General features: G+C 33.9%; 1 protein-coding gene across 9 annotated transcripts in view; it reads right to left on the reverse strand.

Moving 5' to 3' along the window:
* Positions 1-571: 571 nt before the first annotated feature.
* Positions 572-20,468, reverse strand: part of LOC133818640 (uncharacterized) — a 45,114-nt gene continuing 25,217 nt past the window's right edge. For 2 of the 9 annotated variants that reach the window (XM_062251642.1, XM_062251640.1), the window contains 8 exons: positions 19,976-20,053; positions 19,476-19,573; positions 19,345-19,390; positions 12,050-12,177; positions 10,515-10,623; positions 5,220-5,282; positions 1,777-1,842; positions 572-983 (listed from right to left, as the gene is read on the reverse strand). In XM_062251642.1, coding sequence (XP_062107626.1) covers positions 777-983; positions 1,777-1,842; positions 5,220-5,282; positions 10,515-10,623; positions 12,050-12,177; positions 19,345-19,390; positions 19,476-19,573; positions 19,976-20,053 — 795 coding nt within the window. In that variant the 3' untranslated portion in view covers positions 572-776. Of the gene's footprint in view, positions 984-1,136; positions 1,216-1,776; positions 1,843-5,219; positions 5,283-10,514; positions 10,624-11,414; positions 11,598-12,049; positions 12,178-19,344; positions 19,391-19,475; positions 19,574-19,975; positions 20,054-20,468 lie in introns of those variants that run through there. The other 7 variants (XM_062251644.1, XM_062251645.1, XM_062251646.1 and 4 more) reach the window with 7 other exon arrangements.

Here is a 20,468-nt window from a genome sequence, read left to right on the forward strand (position 1 = left end):
AACCAAGCTATAAGGAAATCATCGTTTCACTTCTTAAACAGAAGCTATAGATTTCATGACTAACAAATATCCCCACTCAATTATACTACTAAATCTCAAATATGTAAGTATGAGCTAGTCCGTAAGGTAAGCTAATAACGAACAAATCAAAATACTTGAATAATACAATTAGCAAAATATTAATCACTCAGAATATAGATTAAATTGACATATGGTCAACGTTGAGATATGATTAGATCAAATAATAACGATATTTAATTATCTTATCAATAATCAATATCGGTACAGTCCAATGTAACAAAATACATCTCATCTTATCTACTTGGTCAATGTCCTGAATAGGACAGGACATCACACCAGATGTATAAGTAGATCTTATCGTAGATTACCGAATCATAAAAAATTCAGTATACTGATTTAATCTTATGACAAAATATTTTTAAACATATAATTATACTTATAATCCATTGTGACCGAGTCACTATAATTGTAATTATACATATGTTCAGAATTTTATAAACGTTTGTATTAATAATAATTTATCATATAATAAAACATGTAAACAACGCAATTTGATTGAACAAAATAATTTCTGCTACTTTATTGATAATGAATGAAGTACATAAGAAATATAATTTTATAAAGGCATGAAACCCAACAACTCTCACACTCAACCTTAAAGATGGATAGCTTATGTCCCATTTGCTTTTATTTCTATATGTAAATAGAATAAAAAAAGTTATGAAGTATTCTTAACAAATAATTCAGAAACTAGACTAGTTTCTTTCTCTTCTTTGAGGAGAAACTTCGGCTTCCACGTGTTTTATTTCATTTTTAATATCGTTCAGTTTGAGTCTGTCAGATCGCTGTGTTCCTTCAGTATCAGTATCAGTGTCAATTATTAAGCTTGCAAGATGCTTCAAACAAGAAAGATACTCGGTCTTCACATCACGAGTGTCATGAATAGGCTTCTCACTCCCAAACTGAAAAGCAAAACCAAAAATAATGAGTAGACAATCCCAATAAGTTTAGATAAGCAGCGTAATTTGTATGTTCAGTTTTGGATGTAACATATACATCAAAAGAAATTATGCACGTTGCATTTTAGTGCTAAAGAGTTGAGGATCTTTGCTTACTGATTTTTCTACTACTTGCGTATATTGTTGCTTAAAACTCTTCCTTCTTCATGTATTGTTTCCTTGTATGAAATAATGTCTGTTTCTTATCAAGATAAAAGAAAATTGCAGGCAACATGTACAGCGTGATTGTATGACTGCTGAGTTGGCTAATACTAATATTGAAAATAATATTTTAGATGGTAGTTTATGAGGGATCGTGTTCCTTGTTTTGGTCTTTCCTATTTTGGTGTTTCTTGTTTTGTTCTAGAATAAATGCACGTGAGATTGGCGGTGTGTGCACAATATGACTAGTTTGGTATTGTGGTTTGTTTGGGTATTCAAATAAAATTCCTGGGTATTCAAATAAAATTATTCATCTATCTCAGATTCTGTTTTTGTCACTTTGAAGGAGAGTTACACATGTAGCACACAAACCAACTATTATAACGTCTACAAAACGCTACACGGAAAGGTACCACAAAATGTTGCTGAAATTTTTGGATACACAATGGACAGATGTAGATGAAATCAATTTATGAGACGGCTTTTACAACAGTCAAAATTAATTAATCTTTTATTGAAGAGGAAAATAAATCATCATATTTTCTAGAGTTGATCAGTCTTTTGCTAAGAGAAAGATTACACTGCAAAAGCTTACCTTTTTGTAAGCAGAAATGCATCTAAAGAATGAATTTCCAGCCTCAACAACAGGGGTGTGCTCATCCTGCAACAGAGTAGTGGCAACAAAAGTATTAGAAAGAAAGGTTTATTGAAAAATTAAAATAAAGGTTATATTGACGCCCGCAAAAATTATATAGGCACCTCGAACAAAATGAAACCAATGTAAAATATCAAATAAAAGTATTTTTTATGCTGACACCCTTACAATTCTTAAAATAGGTCACTCTTCCATACACTTCCATCAATTTATCCACATCATATTTTCTTTTTCAAATAAACTAACACCAACATCCACTTAATACTTTCTTCACCAAACTTTTGTCTTTCTTTGTCTTTCAATCGTTTTAGGGCTCAAAATTCAATTAAATGCTTAGCTAAGAACAGGGGATGACATGAATGAATAAGGAGATAATTTTTATATTTTCGTCTTTTTATAAGGATAAAAATATAACAATGGAATTTTAGAAAATTGGGATGCCCTTTATGTTAATTAGGGGTGCCATCCCTTAGACTGGCAATAATTCAATGACATGCTCTGGGGTTTCAGATTCAGAGAAACTAAAAAAAGATCAAAGAATTTTGACCATTATATTAAATATTTAAAATCAATAAATAAATAAACATTTAATGGTCAATTTTTCTTTTTCTATTCAGCTCAAATACATGAGGGGTTGTTTGATAGCTTTTTGAAATTAACATGCCTAACATTTTATGTGGTGTCAACGAAAATGTCTAGGCGATGTCCCTGTAATTTTGACATAGCAAGTGTAACTTTCAAAAAAAAAAAAAGAACAGTAGTATTGATAAATCTAGAACAGGGAGTTATCTAATGCACTTTTAGGCTAATAAAATGAAGCAATTTGAGTGATTTGTGTTCTGTGTTTATTTGTATTTAATTTCATTGTATTTTTGTGTGTTAGTTCTTGTTGACTTTCTCGTTTAGCAAAGAAATGATTAAAATGGCTAAAAACACTTGGTAAAGTTACTTTGTTGATGTAAAACTTCTGTTGCTTGTAGGATTTATATCTCACTTAGTTTAGTTTTTGCAAACAGAAAAAAAAAAAACTCAGGTATGCGGTTGCATTGGATTTTCGTTGTATTGCCGGACTAGTGGCAAATGAAGCTGACATGGAATGGACTTAAGTGGGGTTTAGTCATGAGCTGATGTGGCAAATTTTCAGAGAGACAGTCGGGCTTCAATTTATAACATCAGAATGGTTCCTTGAGAGGTCTTGCAAGTGAGACTCAAGGGCTTTTCCCAATTACGATAGAAAACCCCATAAAAGAAAAGGAATGAATACATCTCACACCCTCTCCACCCTTTGAACGTGATACACCATTGAAGGAGAGAAACCAGCCGGCCAAGGGAGTTTTCAGACCCATTTTGAGAATCCACCCCAGCCAAGAAGAAGAAGATGAGAAAAATACAAAGGAGAAGGAGAAGAGGAGACAAGCATCACTTGGTTTTTAGTGTTTGGATTTGATTTTCTCTACTCACATCTTCCTTGTATTTGAACCTTTTTATTAGATTAATATGGAGACTGACTGATGTGGTTATTTTCTTAAAATTGATCATGAACTAAACTCTTTGTAGATAGAGAAACTAAGGAACCCTAATATGTAATTTTGGGTATTTGTGGGTAAAGTTAATGCCAAAGTAAATTGAGGTTTTGTTCAATGAAGTGGAGAAATTGTTATTGGTTGCTTTGGTTTGGCCAACTTTAGTGGGCAATTAAATTAATGTTGATGCTGTAAAGATTGATATTAATGGATGCAAAACTTGATTGATGCATGTTCTTAGCTTTTAGGTTTTGAATAGTGATAATTATGGCCTATATAATCACCTTGCATAACTTAGAAAGTTTGTGTTGAAATTGGTATTCTTGACATGCAAAAGGTTATGTTAATTAATTGAAGAATTGAAGCTTAATTGTTTTGGAAAAAGAATTAAGACAAGATAATTACCTTAGTCAACTCTGCCTAGAATTGCGACCACATTGCTTGTCCGCATTTTACCCAGAATTGTGTATTAAGGGGAAATGGTAACTCTAACTTCTCATAATCATCTAATTCATCACTTGATTGTTGTTCTAATTTAGTTTTTGTTAATTAGTTTATTTCCTCGTTCATTTGGTTTAATTAAGTCATCTTTTTTTTTTGTTCCAAGTTGTTTGATTTTGATAAGTACAATATTTAGTTTAGGCAATTCTTGAGGAGACGATAAAAATACTTATTACTTTATTACTTGCATGCGATTATGTTCACTGGCATATCATAAAAAAATTGCAGCAAGTATATAAATCCTTACAAATAACTAATTCAATATTCACAAATGTATGGTTAATGTCCTACAGTTTTACACTAATTTAATTAGTTATCAATTTCTTTCATCCACAAATTCAGATAAAGTACCCCTCCAAAAGACTCAAAGGTGACAAAAATAAAGTAAAATTATATTATTGACAATTACAATACTACACTCGATGTAATTAGTTATGTTTAATATTAGTTGTATTTTATCTTTATCCTGGGTGTACGCATTTAAGTTAAGTTAGTTATTTCAGTTTGAGAAATAACTCTTGTACTATTTAAAACCCAACATTGAGGTTTAAATCATTATTCAATAACATTCAGATTTTCCTAGTTTTCTCTCTATATTCTGGATCTTCTTTGTTTTATCTCTTGGCATTCTACATCAACTTTGAAGACTTTATTTTTAAAAGAGAAAAAGGTCACATCAACTTTGAAGACTTGCTATCACTTCATGAATAAGTTCACTGGTTTTAAGTCTTTGGACTTTGTTTTTGTTTTCTTTTTTAAAAAAAAATAATAATATATGTCATTGCCATTGGTATCTTCATGCAATAGAAGAAGAGGCCACTCAAGTGATCTACATGAATTTGTTTTCTAATATTAGGAGGCAAAGATATTGTGGATAACCCTCTTGGAAACTGTAATACAATGCACATCCTTTATACAAACTTTAAATTCTTAGGGGTGTTTGGTATGCGGGTTGGAAATGGTGGGAATAGACTTAGAGAGAGTTCAGATTAAGAGAATGTGAAACTCAAGTGTTTAAAGTGGTCAAAATTACCATCAAATCAAGCTAAAAAATGAAACTCACTTGGAAACACAAACCCCCAAGCCATTAAAAATAAATTTACCAAACATGGGTTAGTCTTGACATTCCCACTCCCACCAAACCTAACCCCATACCAAACACCCTTTGAAGTTTCGTTAAAACATTCAATAAAGTAGCATGTTCCAATCTTGGGAAACCACTTTCCTTCTGAATGGCTACTTTCTTCCCTATCTTTCACTATTTTTTTCCACACAAATAGCTATATACATAAATTTGGTAAACACATCCAAAAATGAAGTCACTAATAGACTGAAGCAGTGAGAGACTTGAATGCTAACCTTTAAATCTTGTAGCTCTTTCTTCGTGATTTCCAAGAGCCCAAGAGCATCATATGATTGTAACTGCAAGCAAGTGGATTCAACAATAGTCGACAGAAAATGTCACTGCTTATAAGATACCAGAATTGTAGCCACATTTAGTTCCGTAGAACATGATAATACTAATTATACCGAGTTTGATCATCAATCAAAATATAATAACGGTTAAGGGATAAATAATTTCCTAAGATGAAACAAAAAAACAGGACATACTCAAGTATCTCTCACTAACACCAGCATACACCACTGGTACTATCACAAATACGAGAAATTGATTATGGTCTGAGTGTGCAGCCCTATGCCCCCACAAATTGCACTACCCACTTTCTTCTTCTTGTTCATCTTTTTTTTTCGTCAATCTCTTTCCAGAACAAAATCATACTACCTTTGAATAAAGGACATTTCAGAGATGAAAAAGAATAACATACACATCTGCATAATCTGAAGACAACAGTCTACAGGTAGCATTTATGAATATAAATGGGGTATACTCCTTTTTTTCTTTCCATCCTTGACAAATATTTTTTTGAAAAAAATCATATACCTTTTAAATATTTTCAGTACAAAATTCTCCATTCATAAATATACTTTTTTAACCTTTATATTTATTGTTTAATAAAAAAACTTAAAGTAATTGTGATACTCACAAACCTTAGTTTTACTTTTTAACTCAAAATATGAAAAATATAAACATAAATAATTTTATATTAGAAAAAAAATTTATCTCACTGGAATCAAAATCTGTTGACAATCAGAAAATAACATCAAAACGTTACAGAAGGATGTTTCAGTTTCCTAAAGTCTATAGGAATTCTCTTTTATTGTATTTATGTTGTATTAAAGATAGTTTGATATGTAAAACTGTATATAAGCCTAAGTTCTAGTTTGTAAAATTACACAGCAATAAGAAAACATTTTGTTCTCCTCATCATTTTATATGGTATTAGAGACGTACGGTTTTTTTTTTCTATCCTCTCTGATCGGCTCCTGGCAGCTTCTTCAACTCCAGGTGACACCTTTGGCGCTCCAAGCGATTATCGCAACTTCCAGCGACATCTTCAGTGCTCCAGGCAGCTTCTGCAACTTCCAGTGACATCTTCGGCGCTCCAGGCGGTCTGCAACTCCAGGGGCAATCTCTGTCCAGTCCGGCTCGACTGTCCAGCCCAGTCTCGTGGCTCTCTGTCCAGCCCTACCTCGACAATCTCTGTGTAGCTCAATCTCGGTCACGGTCACATATTCAATCTCGGTCGTATATTCACTCTCACATATTCATCCCATACTTCCTTATCAGTCTCACATATTCCTGCCAGAAAACAAATTTTTGATTGATACATCCCCACTTGTTAGCCAACCCTAGCCACGTGTCATCATGTCAAGCAGTGATGAAATCTCTTCTCAAACTAGTGGCCTAACTCAAAACCAGCCCAAACTCAGTCCTTTGGCTCCATTTATAGTCATGATACCAACTCTCTCCACATCACAGCCCACAAACTCGATGGTAGGAACTATTTACAGTGGACACAGTCAGTAAAGTTAGTCATTTGTGGACATGAAAAACTCGGATATCTCACCAGTGACCTTCCTGCCCCTCCATTGGCTGACTCAACCTACAAAGTATGGCAGGCTGAGAATTCTATTGTCCTTGCATGGTTTATTAATTCAATGGATCCAAAGATCAGTCGCAGTGTGGAAAAAGAGACTTTTTCTTATATTTTATTCATAAAGAATAAGGCCTTTAAATAGGCACTGTACAGCTCTAACAAATCTGGTAGTTAATACCAAATATGCAAAAAATAATTACAAATATTCTAGAGTAAATCAATAAGCCTAATCAGAATAATCTAATTATAGTATCTACTACAATTATACAGCTATACTAAATAAATGCTAAAAATAGAATGTTTTCTACACGCAGGTATTTATTTTTTAAAACTGCTAAGGAAGTATGGAGTAGCCGAAAGGAAAAATCATCACCTCTTAGAAGTAGCCCGTGCTATCATGTTCAACATGAATGTTCCAAAATATCTTTGGAGCGATGTTGTACTCACTGCTACTTATCTAATCAATCGCCTTCCCAATCGGCCTCTTCAATTCAAGACACCATATTCTATTCTTCAGTTTCTCTATCCTCACATTTCCACAAATACTCTGCCAGTAAGTCTTTGGGTGCACCACCTTTGTCCATGTGCACTCCCAACACCGGAGTAAACTTGATTCTAAAGCCATAAAAACAGTTTTCCTAGGATATTCTCCTACACAGAAAGGCTATTGTTGTTACTGTCCCTTCACCAAGAAAAATCTACATCTCCCGTGATGTAACTTTTTTCGAAAATACTCCATACTTCACTCCCAGTTCGCTTCAAGGGGAGCATATTCATCACGAGCAAGAAGCTCAGTGGTCGTGGGCTTTAGATTTACCCCTAGACGTGTCCTTTCCTCCAATGAATGAAATCATTCCCGAACCAGAAAATCTTCCACCTTCTCATGACTCTCAAAATCAAAACATGCAGAAAGAAATTCGAGTGTATACCAGAAGAGAAAGAAATAAACAAGTGATGAATTCTCATCACAGTCAAGAGGTCGATCCAGTGATAGAACCACCTCATTTAAAAGATTCAGGAACTCTACCCTCAAACACTCAATCAAATCTAGATATTCCTATTGCTTTAAGAAAAGGAAGTAGATCTTGCACCCAACACCCTATTTCAAAATTCATCTCTTATGCAAAATTATCATCTCCATTTAAAGCTTTTACCACTAGTCTATCAGATGTTGTGATTCCTAGGAATATCAATGAAGCACTTGGTACTCCTCAATGGAAGACAGCAGTTCTCGAAGTGATGAAAGCACTTGAGCAGAATGGTACTTGGCGATTAGTGGAGTTACCACCAGATAAGAAAGTAATAGGGTGCAAGTTGGTGTTCACAGTCAAATATAATGCAAATGGATCTATTGAGAGATACAAAGCTCGGTTAGTTGCCAAGGGTTTTACTCAAACCTACGGAATTGACTACATTGAAACATTCGCTCCAGTTGCCAAACTCAATACCATCAGAGTATTGCTCTCGCTTGCAGTCAACTTAAATTGGGAATTGCATCAACTTGATGTAAAAAAATGCATTCTTAAATGGTGAGCTGGAAGAAGAAGTGTACATGAGTCAGCCTCCGGGTTTTGAAGAATCTCCCAATACAACCAAAGTTTGCAAGCTAAACAAATCGCTCTACGGTCTAAAACAATCTCCTCGAGCATGGTTCAAAACAATCTCCTCGAGTATGGTTCAATCGGTTCTTGAAAGTTATCAAGGGACTTGGATACATACAAGGTCAGACTAACCATACTCTCTTCATCAAACACTCGAAAGAGGGAAAATGTCAGTTCTTATTGTATATGTTGATGATATCATTGTCACTGGCAACCATACTGAAGAGGTGATTCGGATTAAAGAAATGTCGGCAAAGGAGTTCGAAGTCAAGGATCTCGGTGAACTCAGGTATTTTCTAAGAATGGAATTTGCTAGAAGCAAAAAGGGAATTTCTATTTCTCAAAGAAAATACACTCTTGATCTCTTGAATGAGACAGGAATGCTAGGCAGTAAACCTAGCAAAACTCCAATCGAGCTCGGAGACAAGAGGAAAATGTTTGAAGGAAACCCAGTTGACAAAGAAAGGTACCAGCAACTAGTAGGGAAGCTTATCTACCTCTCTCATACCAGACCAGATATTGCCTTTGCAGTAAGTCAGGTCAGTCAATACATGCATGATCCATGCCAAGGATATCTTAATGCAGTATATAAAATTATGAGGTATTTAAAGCAAACACCAGGAAAAGGTCTTTTCTTTATAAAGACGACTGAAAGAAAAGTTGAAGTGTTCACAGATGCAGACTGGGTTGGGTCAGTTGATAATAGGAAATCTACATCTGAATATTGTACAATTGGATGGGGCAATGTGGTAACATGGCGAAGTAAAAAGCAAACAGTGGTTGCAAGAAGCAGAGTATAGAGCCATGGCCCACGGAATATGTGAAGCGATATGGATCAAACGCTTGTTAGGAGAACTAAAGATTGAATATGAAGCTCCCATTCAGCTTTACTATGATAATCAGAGTCTACCATCAGTATTGCACACAACCCTATACATCATGACAGAACTAAACACGTGGAAGTGGATCGTCACTTTATTAAAGAGAAGATTGATAGGGGAATTGTCAACATCAAATATGTTTATACTATTCAACAGTTGGCTGATATTCTCAGAGAGGGGTTATCCGAGCGAGTATTTAAGTTCTTAGTAAACAAGCTTGGACTCATCAATATCTATAGTCCAACTTGAGGGGGAGTGTTAACAGTCAGAAAATAACATCAAAATGTTACAGAAGGATGTTTCAGTTTCCTAAAGTCTATAGGAATTCTCTTTTATTGTATTTATGTTGTATTAAAGATAGTTTGATATGTAAAACTGTATATAAGCCTAAGTTCTAGTTTGTAAAAATACACAGAAATAAGAAAACATTTTCTTCTCCTCACCATTTTATAAAATCATTAGTACAATCACAATTATCAATTTTTATGCATGTAAAAATAAAAATATCTACAAAATTATTCTTTAAAAATAATAAACTAGTTAATATATAAGTGACATGCTAAATATTTTAGAGGTGTGCTAAAAAAATAATTTTTATTTCTTAATATTTATTGAAGACATTTATGTCAATTCACCTTAATAATATATTTGCTAATAACTAAAAGGATCATACCATTTCAATAGAATAAACTTAGTACCTTATTGTTTAATTACCTTGTATATGGTAAATTAGTTCAAAATTATTTAGATTTAAAACATATTTATAATTTTTTTATCAAAAAATACATTTGCCAAAATGAGTAGAGAGGAATAGTTTTGAACTGTGGTTCCAAGACAAATAACATGGTACTAAAATGGTATATGGTAAAATAGTTCAAAATTATTTAGATTTAAAACATATTTATAATTTTTTTATCAAAAAATAAATTTGCCAAAATGAGTAGAGAGGCATAGTTTTGAACTGTGGTTACAAGACACATAACATGGCACTAAATGGTATAATCCCATTAATTTATTGAAATGGTAGGAAAGGAAAAGAAAAGGTGCCAATATTCCCAAGTGTTGTAAATGCAAAAAATAGAAAAAAGGGCAATTGAGAGCTGTAATTTTTTATGAAGGAAAGATCATACATAACAACTTTTGCATTCTTTCAAAAAAGAGAGAGAGACCAACCAGTATAACTAATGCTTCACGTCCATTCTTTCTAGTTTCTCCAGGTGCCCCAAGACCTTGCACTTTCCCATTTTGTTCACTCAATTTATTTAATATATTCTCTGCTATCCTGCACGAATAAATATAACTGATCTCTAAGACTTCATACAACTTAAAAACAAAAGTCCAATTAACATAGTCAGAATGGAGCAATACTTACAAATCTCTTAAATTCTTCCAAAAAAAGTATCCATACTTTTCATTAATAAAATGAATTACAGTCGTTACCAATAGTTGAAGGTGAACAAAAATAAAAAAAGAAGAAGAAGAAGAAACATCTAGAACTCTTCACAAATAAGTGATTTTAAAAAAAAATGACAACTTTGTACCGGAGAGAATTACTCTCCTTTGGGAATCTCCAAAGCCATTTAATTAAGAGAGATTTATTCTGGGAACTAATCATTACTGAACAAGCAAATAAAATTGATAGTTGAAACACTGCATTTCTATCAAGAGGCAGGAGGCTAACCCTCATTCAATCTGTTCTATTGGCACTACCAACTTATAACCTAAGTTAGCTTGTTGAAACTTTGTATGGGAGACAGGAGATTATGGTTGGGGGATAGTACTGAAATATTCTCATGTAAATCAGCTTTTGAAAGGCTGACTCTGAACAAAAAATATCAAGAATTATCAATTAGACAACTTTATGGAAGAGTCATGTTCCAACAAAAGTGAAGATTTTTGGAAGTGTCAAGGATGTTTTGCAAAAAAGAAGACCTTGTCATGCTTTGTCTTCAGAGTGGTGTGTGTGGTGTAAAGATAATAGAGAAAGTGTTGATCATGTATTCCTTCATTGTTCATTCTCACTAGAGTTATCGTTTAAAGTTCTGAAGGAATTTGGTATGGAATGGGTTATACCTTCTCAATGCATAGATGTTTTATCTATGTTTATGGAAGGTGATAAAAGGAGGCAGCTGCTATGGAAGGTGGTGACCATGTGGCTGAATGGTGGCCTTTGTGTAACTTGTGTTTGTAGCTTTCTCTTTCACAAAGTTGTCTTTCTCTGAATACAGAGTCCAGCGTGCAGAGGCTAGCAGTTTTCTATTGTATTTGTTTAAAGAAAATTTTGAGCCTATTTGGCATTGTAACATAAAACTATGTTTTTGTTTTGAAAACAGAAAACTGTTCTCTGAAAACAGATAATGGTGTTTGACATTGTTTTAAGAGAACAATTTATAAAAAAAAAGTTCCAAAAGTTGTCTTTTACAGTTTTCAAAAATAATTTTTTTTGTTTGTCATTTTTATAAAAATATATATATATTTCTTAGCACTTTCTCTTAAATCACTTTTTCCCACATCACTCTCTCATATTACTCTCTCATCATTTCTCTTTCATCACTTTCTCATTGCTTTCTCATATGGAAAATGGAAAGTGCATTTACACACATAGCAAGACAATATTGAGACACAAAAACAAATAGAGATGAGTGTTGGGGATCATTTTTATATTAAGCAAATGCATTAATGACCCATAAAAAACCAAACAAACAGACCTTACGGAATTATTCAAATGATCTTTTGCCTTTTCAAGCGCAGCAATTGCTTTGGAAGTATCCATCTTCCTTAGCCAGTTGGCATTGAGCATTGCCAACCTAGCAATGTGAAGCCAATTGGCACCAATCTAACAATGAGAACATACAACATTAACAGCGCAAGTAATCAGAATTTGTCAACAAAGACATTATGAAAAATAGTTTCAGGATTATTATATAACAATTAGTTTTTTGCGGCATAATTTCCTAATGTTTTCAATTTGTTATGCCTATATCCTCAATCTTTTTTTTTTTGCAGCAATAGTTTGTAACATTACGTTATAGTGCAGTCGTTAGTCCCCTGCCATTATCTTCTACGAATAGTTGCAACGAAAGTACCTATTATTTTCCATTTGTTGCACCTATATCCTCAATGTTACTTTTTTTTACGACAAATATCTCTAGCATTATGTTTTAGGTGATTTAAAAAAAAAATTAATTTTAAATAAATAAGTTATAGCCCCTTAAAGATCTAAAATAAATCTCTGAAAATTTTTAAATAAATTATGATCCTAAAAAATTTGAAATATATATTTAATTAACTTAATAAAAAAATCAGCTAAATAATGTATAGATATTTTTGTTGATTTAGTAATTAATAATCTAATATATGCTTCTGGATTTTAATTAATTTCAATTTTTAAAAAAAGTTACTTAATTTTTTTGGAATTTAATTTATTACAAAATTTTCAAAAGGATTATTTTCTATTTTTAAGGGATTATAATTTATTTATTTATTTAATATTTTTAAAATTCACAACTAGAACATAATGTTAGGGATTTTGCCATAAAAGAGTAAGATTAAAGATAAAAATGCAACAACTAAAAAAAATAGGGACTTTCACAACATATATTCCTAGAAGATAGCAACTAGTGACTAACAGTTGCACTAAAAACATAATATTAGAGACTTTTGACTTCAAGAAAAAAAGTTTAGGATATAAGTGCAACAAATTGGAAACATAACTCTTCCACTGCATATATCCCTATGATAAATAATAACATTGCAATAAAGTAATATGACAATAGTAATACTAACAACAATAAAAGTTAATGGCAATTATTGTAGAAATATCATTGTAAATACTTAAAGTATATTGTACAACTAACTTTAGGTTGTAATTGACAGCTAAGCTTTAGGTTATATTTTTTACTTGTTTTTAGTTGTCTAGCTATTTGTATTCAGCCTATATATATGTCATACCATTCATCAATAAAATAAGATTAGAAGTAATATTCACAAAAACTACATGATATCAAAGCTAGGTTCGACTTCCAATGCACTCCACTCTTGACTTTAGTTTGGGACATTCCCAATGTATGTCGATTCTTATTTGATTCTATGACCTGTTTCGAACGGCGTATATACCCACAAATTTCCCGACCAGCCTTGTGATGTCTTATATTCCCACAAATTTTTCGAGTCGGCCTTGTGGCATTCTATCAAATATTCACGTTCGGTCATGTTGTATCTAAAGTCGTTCATAATGTCCATACTTTCAGGACCAAACATGAGGAATCGTTTTAAATATGACAAAACTCTCACATGAAAAATATATAGGAACAAGAATATCTTTATAAAGAAAATGTTTTACTCCACCTATCACCAATTGGTTTGGCATTGAGTATAGCCATTCTGAATGATGAATTTAGGGAATTTTCCAAACCATGCCCGTGTAGATTGCTTAAGGCCATATAGAGATTTTTTTGAGTCTACATACTTTGTCCTGGTTGGATGAATTCTCAAAGCCAGGTGGAATATCCATATAGACTTCTTCAAGATCACCATTCAAGAAAGCATTCTTAACATCTAGTTGGTGCAGTGGCCAGTCTCAATTTGCAACAAGAGATAATAGAACACGGATGGTGCTGAGTTTAGTCACAGGCACAAAGGTCTCTTGATAATCTATCCATAAGACTGAGTGAAACCCTTAGCAACCTGGCGAGCTTTAAACCTCTCAATGCTACCATCTGCTTTATGTTTAATGGTGAATACCCATATCCATCCCACAGGCCCCTTTCCATTTGATAATTTTGTAATTTCCCAAGTACCATTCTTTACCAAAGCATTGATTTCATCTTATACAGCCTTTTTCCAACTAGGATCAGTCAGTGCCTCTTGGATTGTATGAGGAATCTGTTCACTATCAAGAACAGAGACAAATGCCTGATAGGATGGAGATAAGATATTATAGGACACACAGTTGCCAATGGGCACGAACTCCTTTTCTCAAAGCAATAGGTAGATCATCATTTATATGAGTAACATTATCATGACTAGGCAAACCTGAATGTATTTCTAAAGGATGTGGTTCCAGTTCCGATTCATGGTGGTCCTCGAGATGTGTTCGGTCTTCTAATTCTTTCTCAAAAAAATTTCTTCTTTGGTAGACACGCAACTCTTTAGGTTCTGGTTGAGAATCAACAGTCATTGGTGGCCCAGATGAATTTCCAAATTGATTTTCTATGACTTGGGAAGGACTAGATGGATCTTGATTTTCTATGACTTGTGAAGGAGATGGATCCATTGGCTGTGGTTTGGAAGATTGAACAGATACCTGGAATAATGTCAGTATGGGTACCTGGAATAATATCCCAAAGATGAGATTCACTTACATTCTCCCCTTGAATCTCGGACTTGTAATAAGCATGGTTTTCGAAAAAGGTGACATCCATAGAGTTATAGGTTTTTTTAGTAGTTGGAGAATAACACTTATAATGCTTCTGATGAGATGAATAACCAATAAAGATGCATTTGATAGATTTAGGATCTAACTTACTCCGATATTGCGAATAGAGATGGACAAAAACAGTGCAACCAAAAATCTTAGGATCAACAAAGCTAATGAACCTTGTATGAGGGAATAGTTGCAAGAGAGTTTGACACGGAATTTTAAATTTGAGAACTTTAGATGGCATCCGATTGATGAGATAGGCAGCAATAAGAACTGCGTCCCCCCAGAAAAATTTGGGAACATGAGTCCCAATCATGAGAGATCGAGCAAGTTCAAGAAGATGTCGATTTTTGCATTCAGCAATTTCATTTTGCTGAGGAGTGTCAACACAAGAACTCAAGTGAATGATGCCCTGTTGTATCATATAGGGACCCGGAACAGAATTAAAAAATTCTTTGGCATTGTCCATTTTGAGAATTTGAATCTTAGTTTGAAACTGAGTTTGAATCATAGAATGAAAGCGCTGGAAAATCTCACTCACTTTTGATTTATTTTTCATAAGAAATACCCAAGTTAATATAGTGTGATCATCTATAAATGATATAAACCATCTTTTCCAGTTATAGTGTTTACACATGAAGGTCCCCATACATCGTTATGAATGAATGAAAAAGGTTTGGATGGTTTATATGATAATCTAGAATAACTATTACGAGTGTGTTTTGCAAATTGACAGATTTCACAACTAAAAGAGTTTGGATTTTTATTAATAAATAAAGAAGGAAACATTTTTGACAGATATAAAAAATTCGGATGACCCAGACGATAGTGCCATAACATAATATCACTATCTTTATTAGAATAAGAAATAGATTGATTATTCAAAGAAAACAAACTGAACTTTTGGATTGTGCTAGTGGATGGAATTTCATTATGTAAAACATAAAGACCCGAACACATCTCAGCACTTTCAATCCTCTTCCCCGAATCCAAGTCCTGAAATACACAAAGTTTTGCGAAAAATTTAGTCACACAATGGTGGTCACGAGTAAATTTACTAATCGAAAGCAAATTACAATCCAATTTAGGCACATAAAGTACAGATGTGAGAGATAGGTCCTTATTTATTGTGACTGAACCCGAACCCTCAACTTGAGAGAGTGTGCCATCAGCAATTTTCACTGTATGATTTCCTGTACTCATGTGAAACTCAAAAAAAATCAATGCATCTCCGGTCACGTAATCTGATGTGCCAGAGTCAAGAATCCAAGATTTAGCAATTCTTTTATTGACAAAACAAGCTACTAACTTATTACCTCTCATGGCCAACATTCCAGTACCCTGAGTAGCATTTGGCTGATTGGAGGACTGACTTAGAAGCTTTTGAAGGGCCTCAAGCTGAGCTTTAGTAAATGGAGCTGATTCAGATGCGTCTTTATTCCCTTCAACAGTAGAACTAATAGTGGCAGCAACATTCCCATGACTCTCACGATCACCCCATGACTTGGGCTTCCAATTTGGAGGCTTTCCATGGATTTTCCAACATGTTTCTCTGTAGTGTCCAGGTTTTCGACAATGGTCACACCAAGGACTTCCCTTGTTCTGATGATTATCAAGATTTGCACCACAAGACTGTCCTCGGGCAGCAAGGGCAGATGATTCCTGATCTGAAAGCAGAGTTGGAGAGCCCATCATAACCTTTTTCCTACTTTCTTCAAGATGGACTTCAGAGAATGCCTCTTTGACCTTAGGAAGGGGCTTGGTGCTCATAATTCGACCCCGGACTACATCGAGATTTTTGTCAAGGCCATGAAGAAATTTGAAAGTCCTTTTTCTCCACAATGGTACGGTAGAGGGTAGTATCATCAGTACACTTCAAGGCATATTCTTCAAATAGATCCAGTTGCTGCCAACAGCGTGTGAGAGTGTTGAAGTATTGAGTGACAGAGGTATTATCTTGGCGAAGATCATACAAGGCAACTTCGATAGCAAAGAGTTCTGAGGTATTTTCAGAACTTGAATAAGACTCTTTGACAGCATCCCATAATTCATTTGTCGTGGCATATAAGAGAAAATTTTCTCCTATATCATTATTCATAGAGCTTATCAGCCATGATTTAATCATATGATAGTCAGATTTCCAAGTTTTGAACGTAGGATCATCTTGCTTTGGAGCAGAAATTTCCCAAGTGAGATATTCCTCCTCGCCTTTTCCACCAACATACATCAGCACAGATTGGGACCATTGGAGATAGTTGTGTCTATTGAATTTGTGGCTAGTAACCAGAGAGACAGCTTCATTGCTATGAGAGAGAGCTGGAGTAGAGAGGGACTTATCTAATGAGGACGTCTTGGAGGTTACCTCTGAGTTGAAGTTGTCTTTTTCAGCAGCCATTGCAAACAGAAATGGACACACGGTGAAGAGAAGAAGGAAAAAAAATATTGAAACCCTAGGAAAGTTACGGCTCTGATACCATGTGAGTTTTTGAATATTTGTCTTGTTTTATTATCTCCAATGAGGGAATATATATACATCCTAGAAGGAAAAAATAAATCTAAACAAATAAATATACAATCAGCTAATTCTAGGAAAAACAAAATTATAATCCCCTATTTCTAGAAAGAAAAGATATACATGATATTTGGTATTAACACCATATTGATCCCTATATACAACTGTGATCAATTTCCTAATTTAGGAAATAAATCCACACAATTGCTTGTAAGTGGATTTTCATCGTCAAGTATAATGCAGATGGGAGTATCAACAGATTCAAGGCTCAATTAGTTGCCAAGGGATTCACTCAATCGTATGGTGTTGACTATTAGGAAACCTTTGCTCCCATCGCCAAACTTAATACAGTAAGAGTTTTATTATCACTTGTTGTAAATTGTGATTGGCCTTTATATCAGTTGGATGTAAAAAAAATGTCCTTTTGAATAGGGATCTCGAAAAAGAAGTTTATGAAAATTTCACCAGGGATGAAGAAACACTCCAGTGGTCGAGCAGTGTGCAAACTTCTCAAATCTCTTTATGACTTGAAATAGTCACCTCGGGCATGGTTTGACAAATTCGCAAAGTTAGTTGTCAAACATGGATATACTCAAAGCCAGGCTGATCATACTCTATTTTTCAAGTTCTCTTCAACAGGGAAGCTAACGATTCTCATTGTCTATGTGGATGACATAATCTTAACTAAAGATGACTATAGAGAAATTTCAAATCTCAAAAGACTTCTTGCCTCAGAATTTGAAATAAAAGATCTAGGAACCCTCAAATACTTTCTTGGTATGTAAGTAGCCCGATCGAAAGACGGAATTGTTATATCTCAGCGAAAGTATATCCTAGATCTTCTAAAGGAAACTGGATTGGGAGCAAGCCGGTTGACACTCCCATGGATCCAAACTTGAAAGTTAATCGAAGAGAGGATTCAACTCCAGTAGAGAGGGGGAGCTATCAAAGATTAGTAGCAAAACTAATCTATCTCTCTCATAATAGACCTGATATCGCCTTCCCTGTCAGCGTTGTGAGTCAACATATGCACAGTCCTTGTGAGGAGCACTTGGAAGCAGCGTATCGTGTTCTAAGGTATCTGAAAATGAAATCAGGTCTTGGTTTGCACTTCTAAAACACAACAACCGAGACTTGGAAGTTTACAGAGACTCTAGTTGGGCTGGTTATTGCACCTATGTATGAGGTCATTTAGTTACTTGGTGCAGTAAAAAGCAATCTATGGTCTCAAAGAGTAGTGCAGAGTCAGAATATCATGCGTTAGCCTTAGGTATTTGTGAAGGGATGTGGATCAAAAGGCTTATGAATGAATTGAGGTTTGACTCTCCCGAGTCTTTTAAAATGTACAGTAATAGTCAAGCTGCAATTAGCATTGCTAAAAATCCAGTTCACCACGACAGAACTAAACATGTTGAAATAGACACTTCTTTTTTGAGAAGGTGATTCGAAGATCATTGAGCTCAACTACATTCATACAAAGAAACAGATTGCTGACATCCTAACAAAGGCCCTACCAAGAACAAGTTTTGAAGAATTCAATTCCAAGCTGGGTTTGTAAAACATATACAACTCAGCTTAAGGGGGAGGGTAGAAATATCATTGTAAATACTCAAGCGTTGTACAACTAACTTTAGGTTGTAATTGACAGCTAAGTTTAGGTTGTATTTTTTCCTTATTTTTAGTTGTCTATCTTTGTATTCAGCCTATATTATTCACAATAAGATTAGGAATATTATTCACAAAAACTACAATTACAGAATTCCTGCTAGTAGAATCTCACAAGTAAAAGCTACCACTGAATTTTTTTTCCATAAAGTCTGAAGTTCGAGTCCCTTTTGGGTACTTAAAACAAAAATTGCTATAGTTTTCTGGTCCTTGACTGTGGGTTAGGCAAGGGGTTTAGCTTCAAAATAATAATAATAATATGTATTTGATTTATTAAATAAGAAGAAAGAACAGTTTTCCTTACAGGTCGTGTTTTGTTTTTCCAAGAGTAAACTTCTATATGCAGAAAACAAGGTAATGAATTGTAGAGTAACAACTTCATTATGAGTATTAAAACAACAAACCTGAATATGATCTTCAGGAAGTAAGGTTTTCCGAGCATTAAGACACCTGAAAAAACAGAAATCAGGAATAAAGTTCTCACTTCTAGGCTCAATGTCAACACTTTACCCTAACTATAATTCTATAATTGCACCTTTCAATAAGTTCCTGGGCTTCTTTTAAACTCCCAGCAGACTCTAGAGTCAGGGCCAAACCTTCAGCTGCAATTACTGTATCCAAAGAATTCCATCCCTGATTCACAATAATATTATTAAAACATATTTGGTTATGGTAATTGATAACTGTGTACATGGACAAGGTATATTAAAATGCTAAACAAAAAATAAATTGACAGGTACACTTTACAACCTTTAATGTGAATATGAATATTAAAAAGAGTACTTTTTGCTATCTAATATATACAAATTAGATAAGCAAAATGTAAAATTCTAGTGGTGCCAATTATGATGTGTAGAGAGGGATAGTTTTGTGAGAGACATTAAAATGGGTATATACTTAGTATTAGGTGTGTTATGGGGAGAAAATTATGGAGTTTCCCTATATAAATGTGAGAAACCATTACCAATGTGGATGCAAAATTTATATTTGAAGCATATAAGAGAAAATATGGAAGATAAAATAGATAATTCAAACCTTAGTTAACTCCAAAATATGAAGGATCTTTCTTTGTACATTCTCAGCCTCCCTAACACGATTGGTTTTCAGGTATATCTAGGGAGAAAAAGAACAATTAATAAGCTTGTAATGAAAGATTTATAATTCAGTAACATGGCAAATGAGATCTTTAATTATATGGTAATGTAGGAAGAATGTTTATAATTAAAATGACAAACACAAAAAGACAAACTTTTTAGAACGAACAACTCAGAGGAGTAAAAAACTATTCATCTAGAAGTGATTCATCCATGAATGATGGGAAATAAACATCAGACATTCATTGATTCTACAGAAATATTGTGAATGAAATAATAAATTCTGAATCTGAAAGCAATCATCGATTGAATTCTCTTTTTAGACACTAAGAATAACACATTTACGTTACATAGCTATGGCCCTCTCCTAATTGTTGCACACACACAGTTCTACCTCACTTCCCATGGTAATTAGTCGTCCTTCTACCTGTAAT

The sequence above is a fragment of the Humulus lupulus genome, chromosome 2 (genome assembly GCF_963169125.1).
Source record: "Humulus lupulus chromosome 2, drHumLupu1.1, whole genome shotgun sequence".
Classification (NCBI taxonomy): domain Eukaryota; kingdom Viridiplantae; phylum Streptophyta; class Magnoliopsida; order Rosales; family Cannabaceae; genus Humulus; species Humulus lupulus.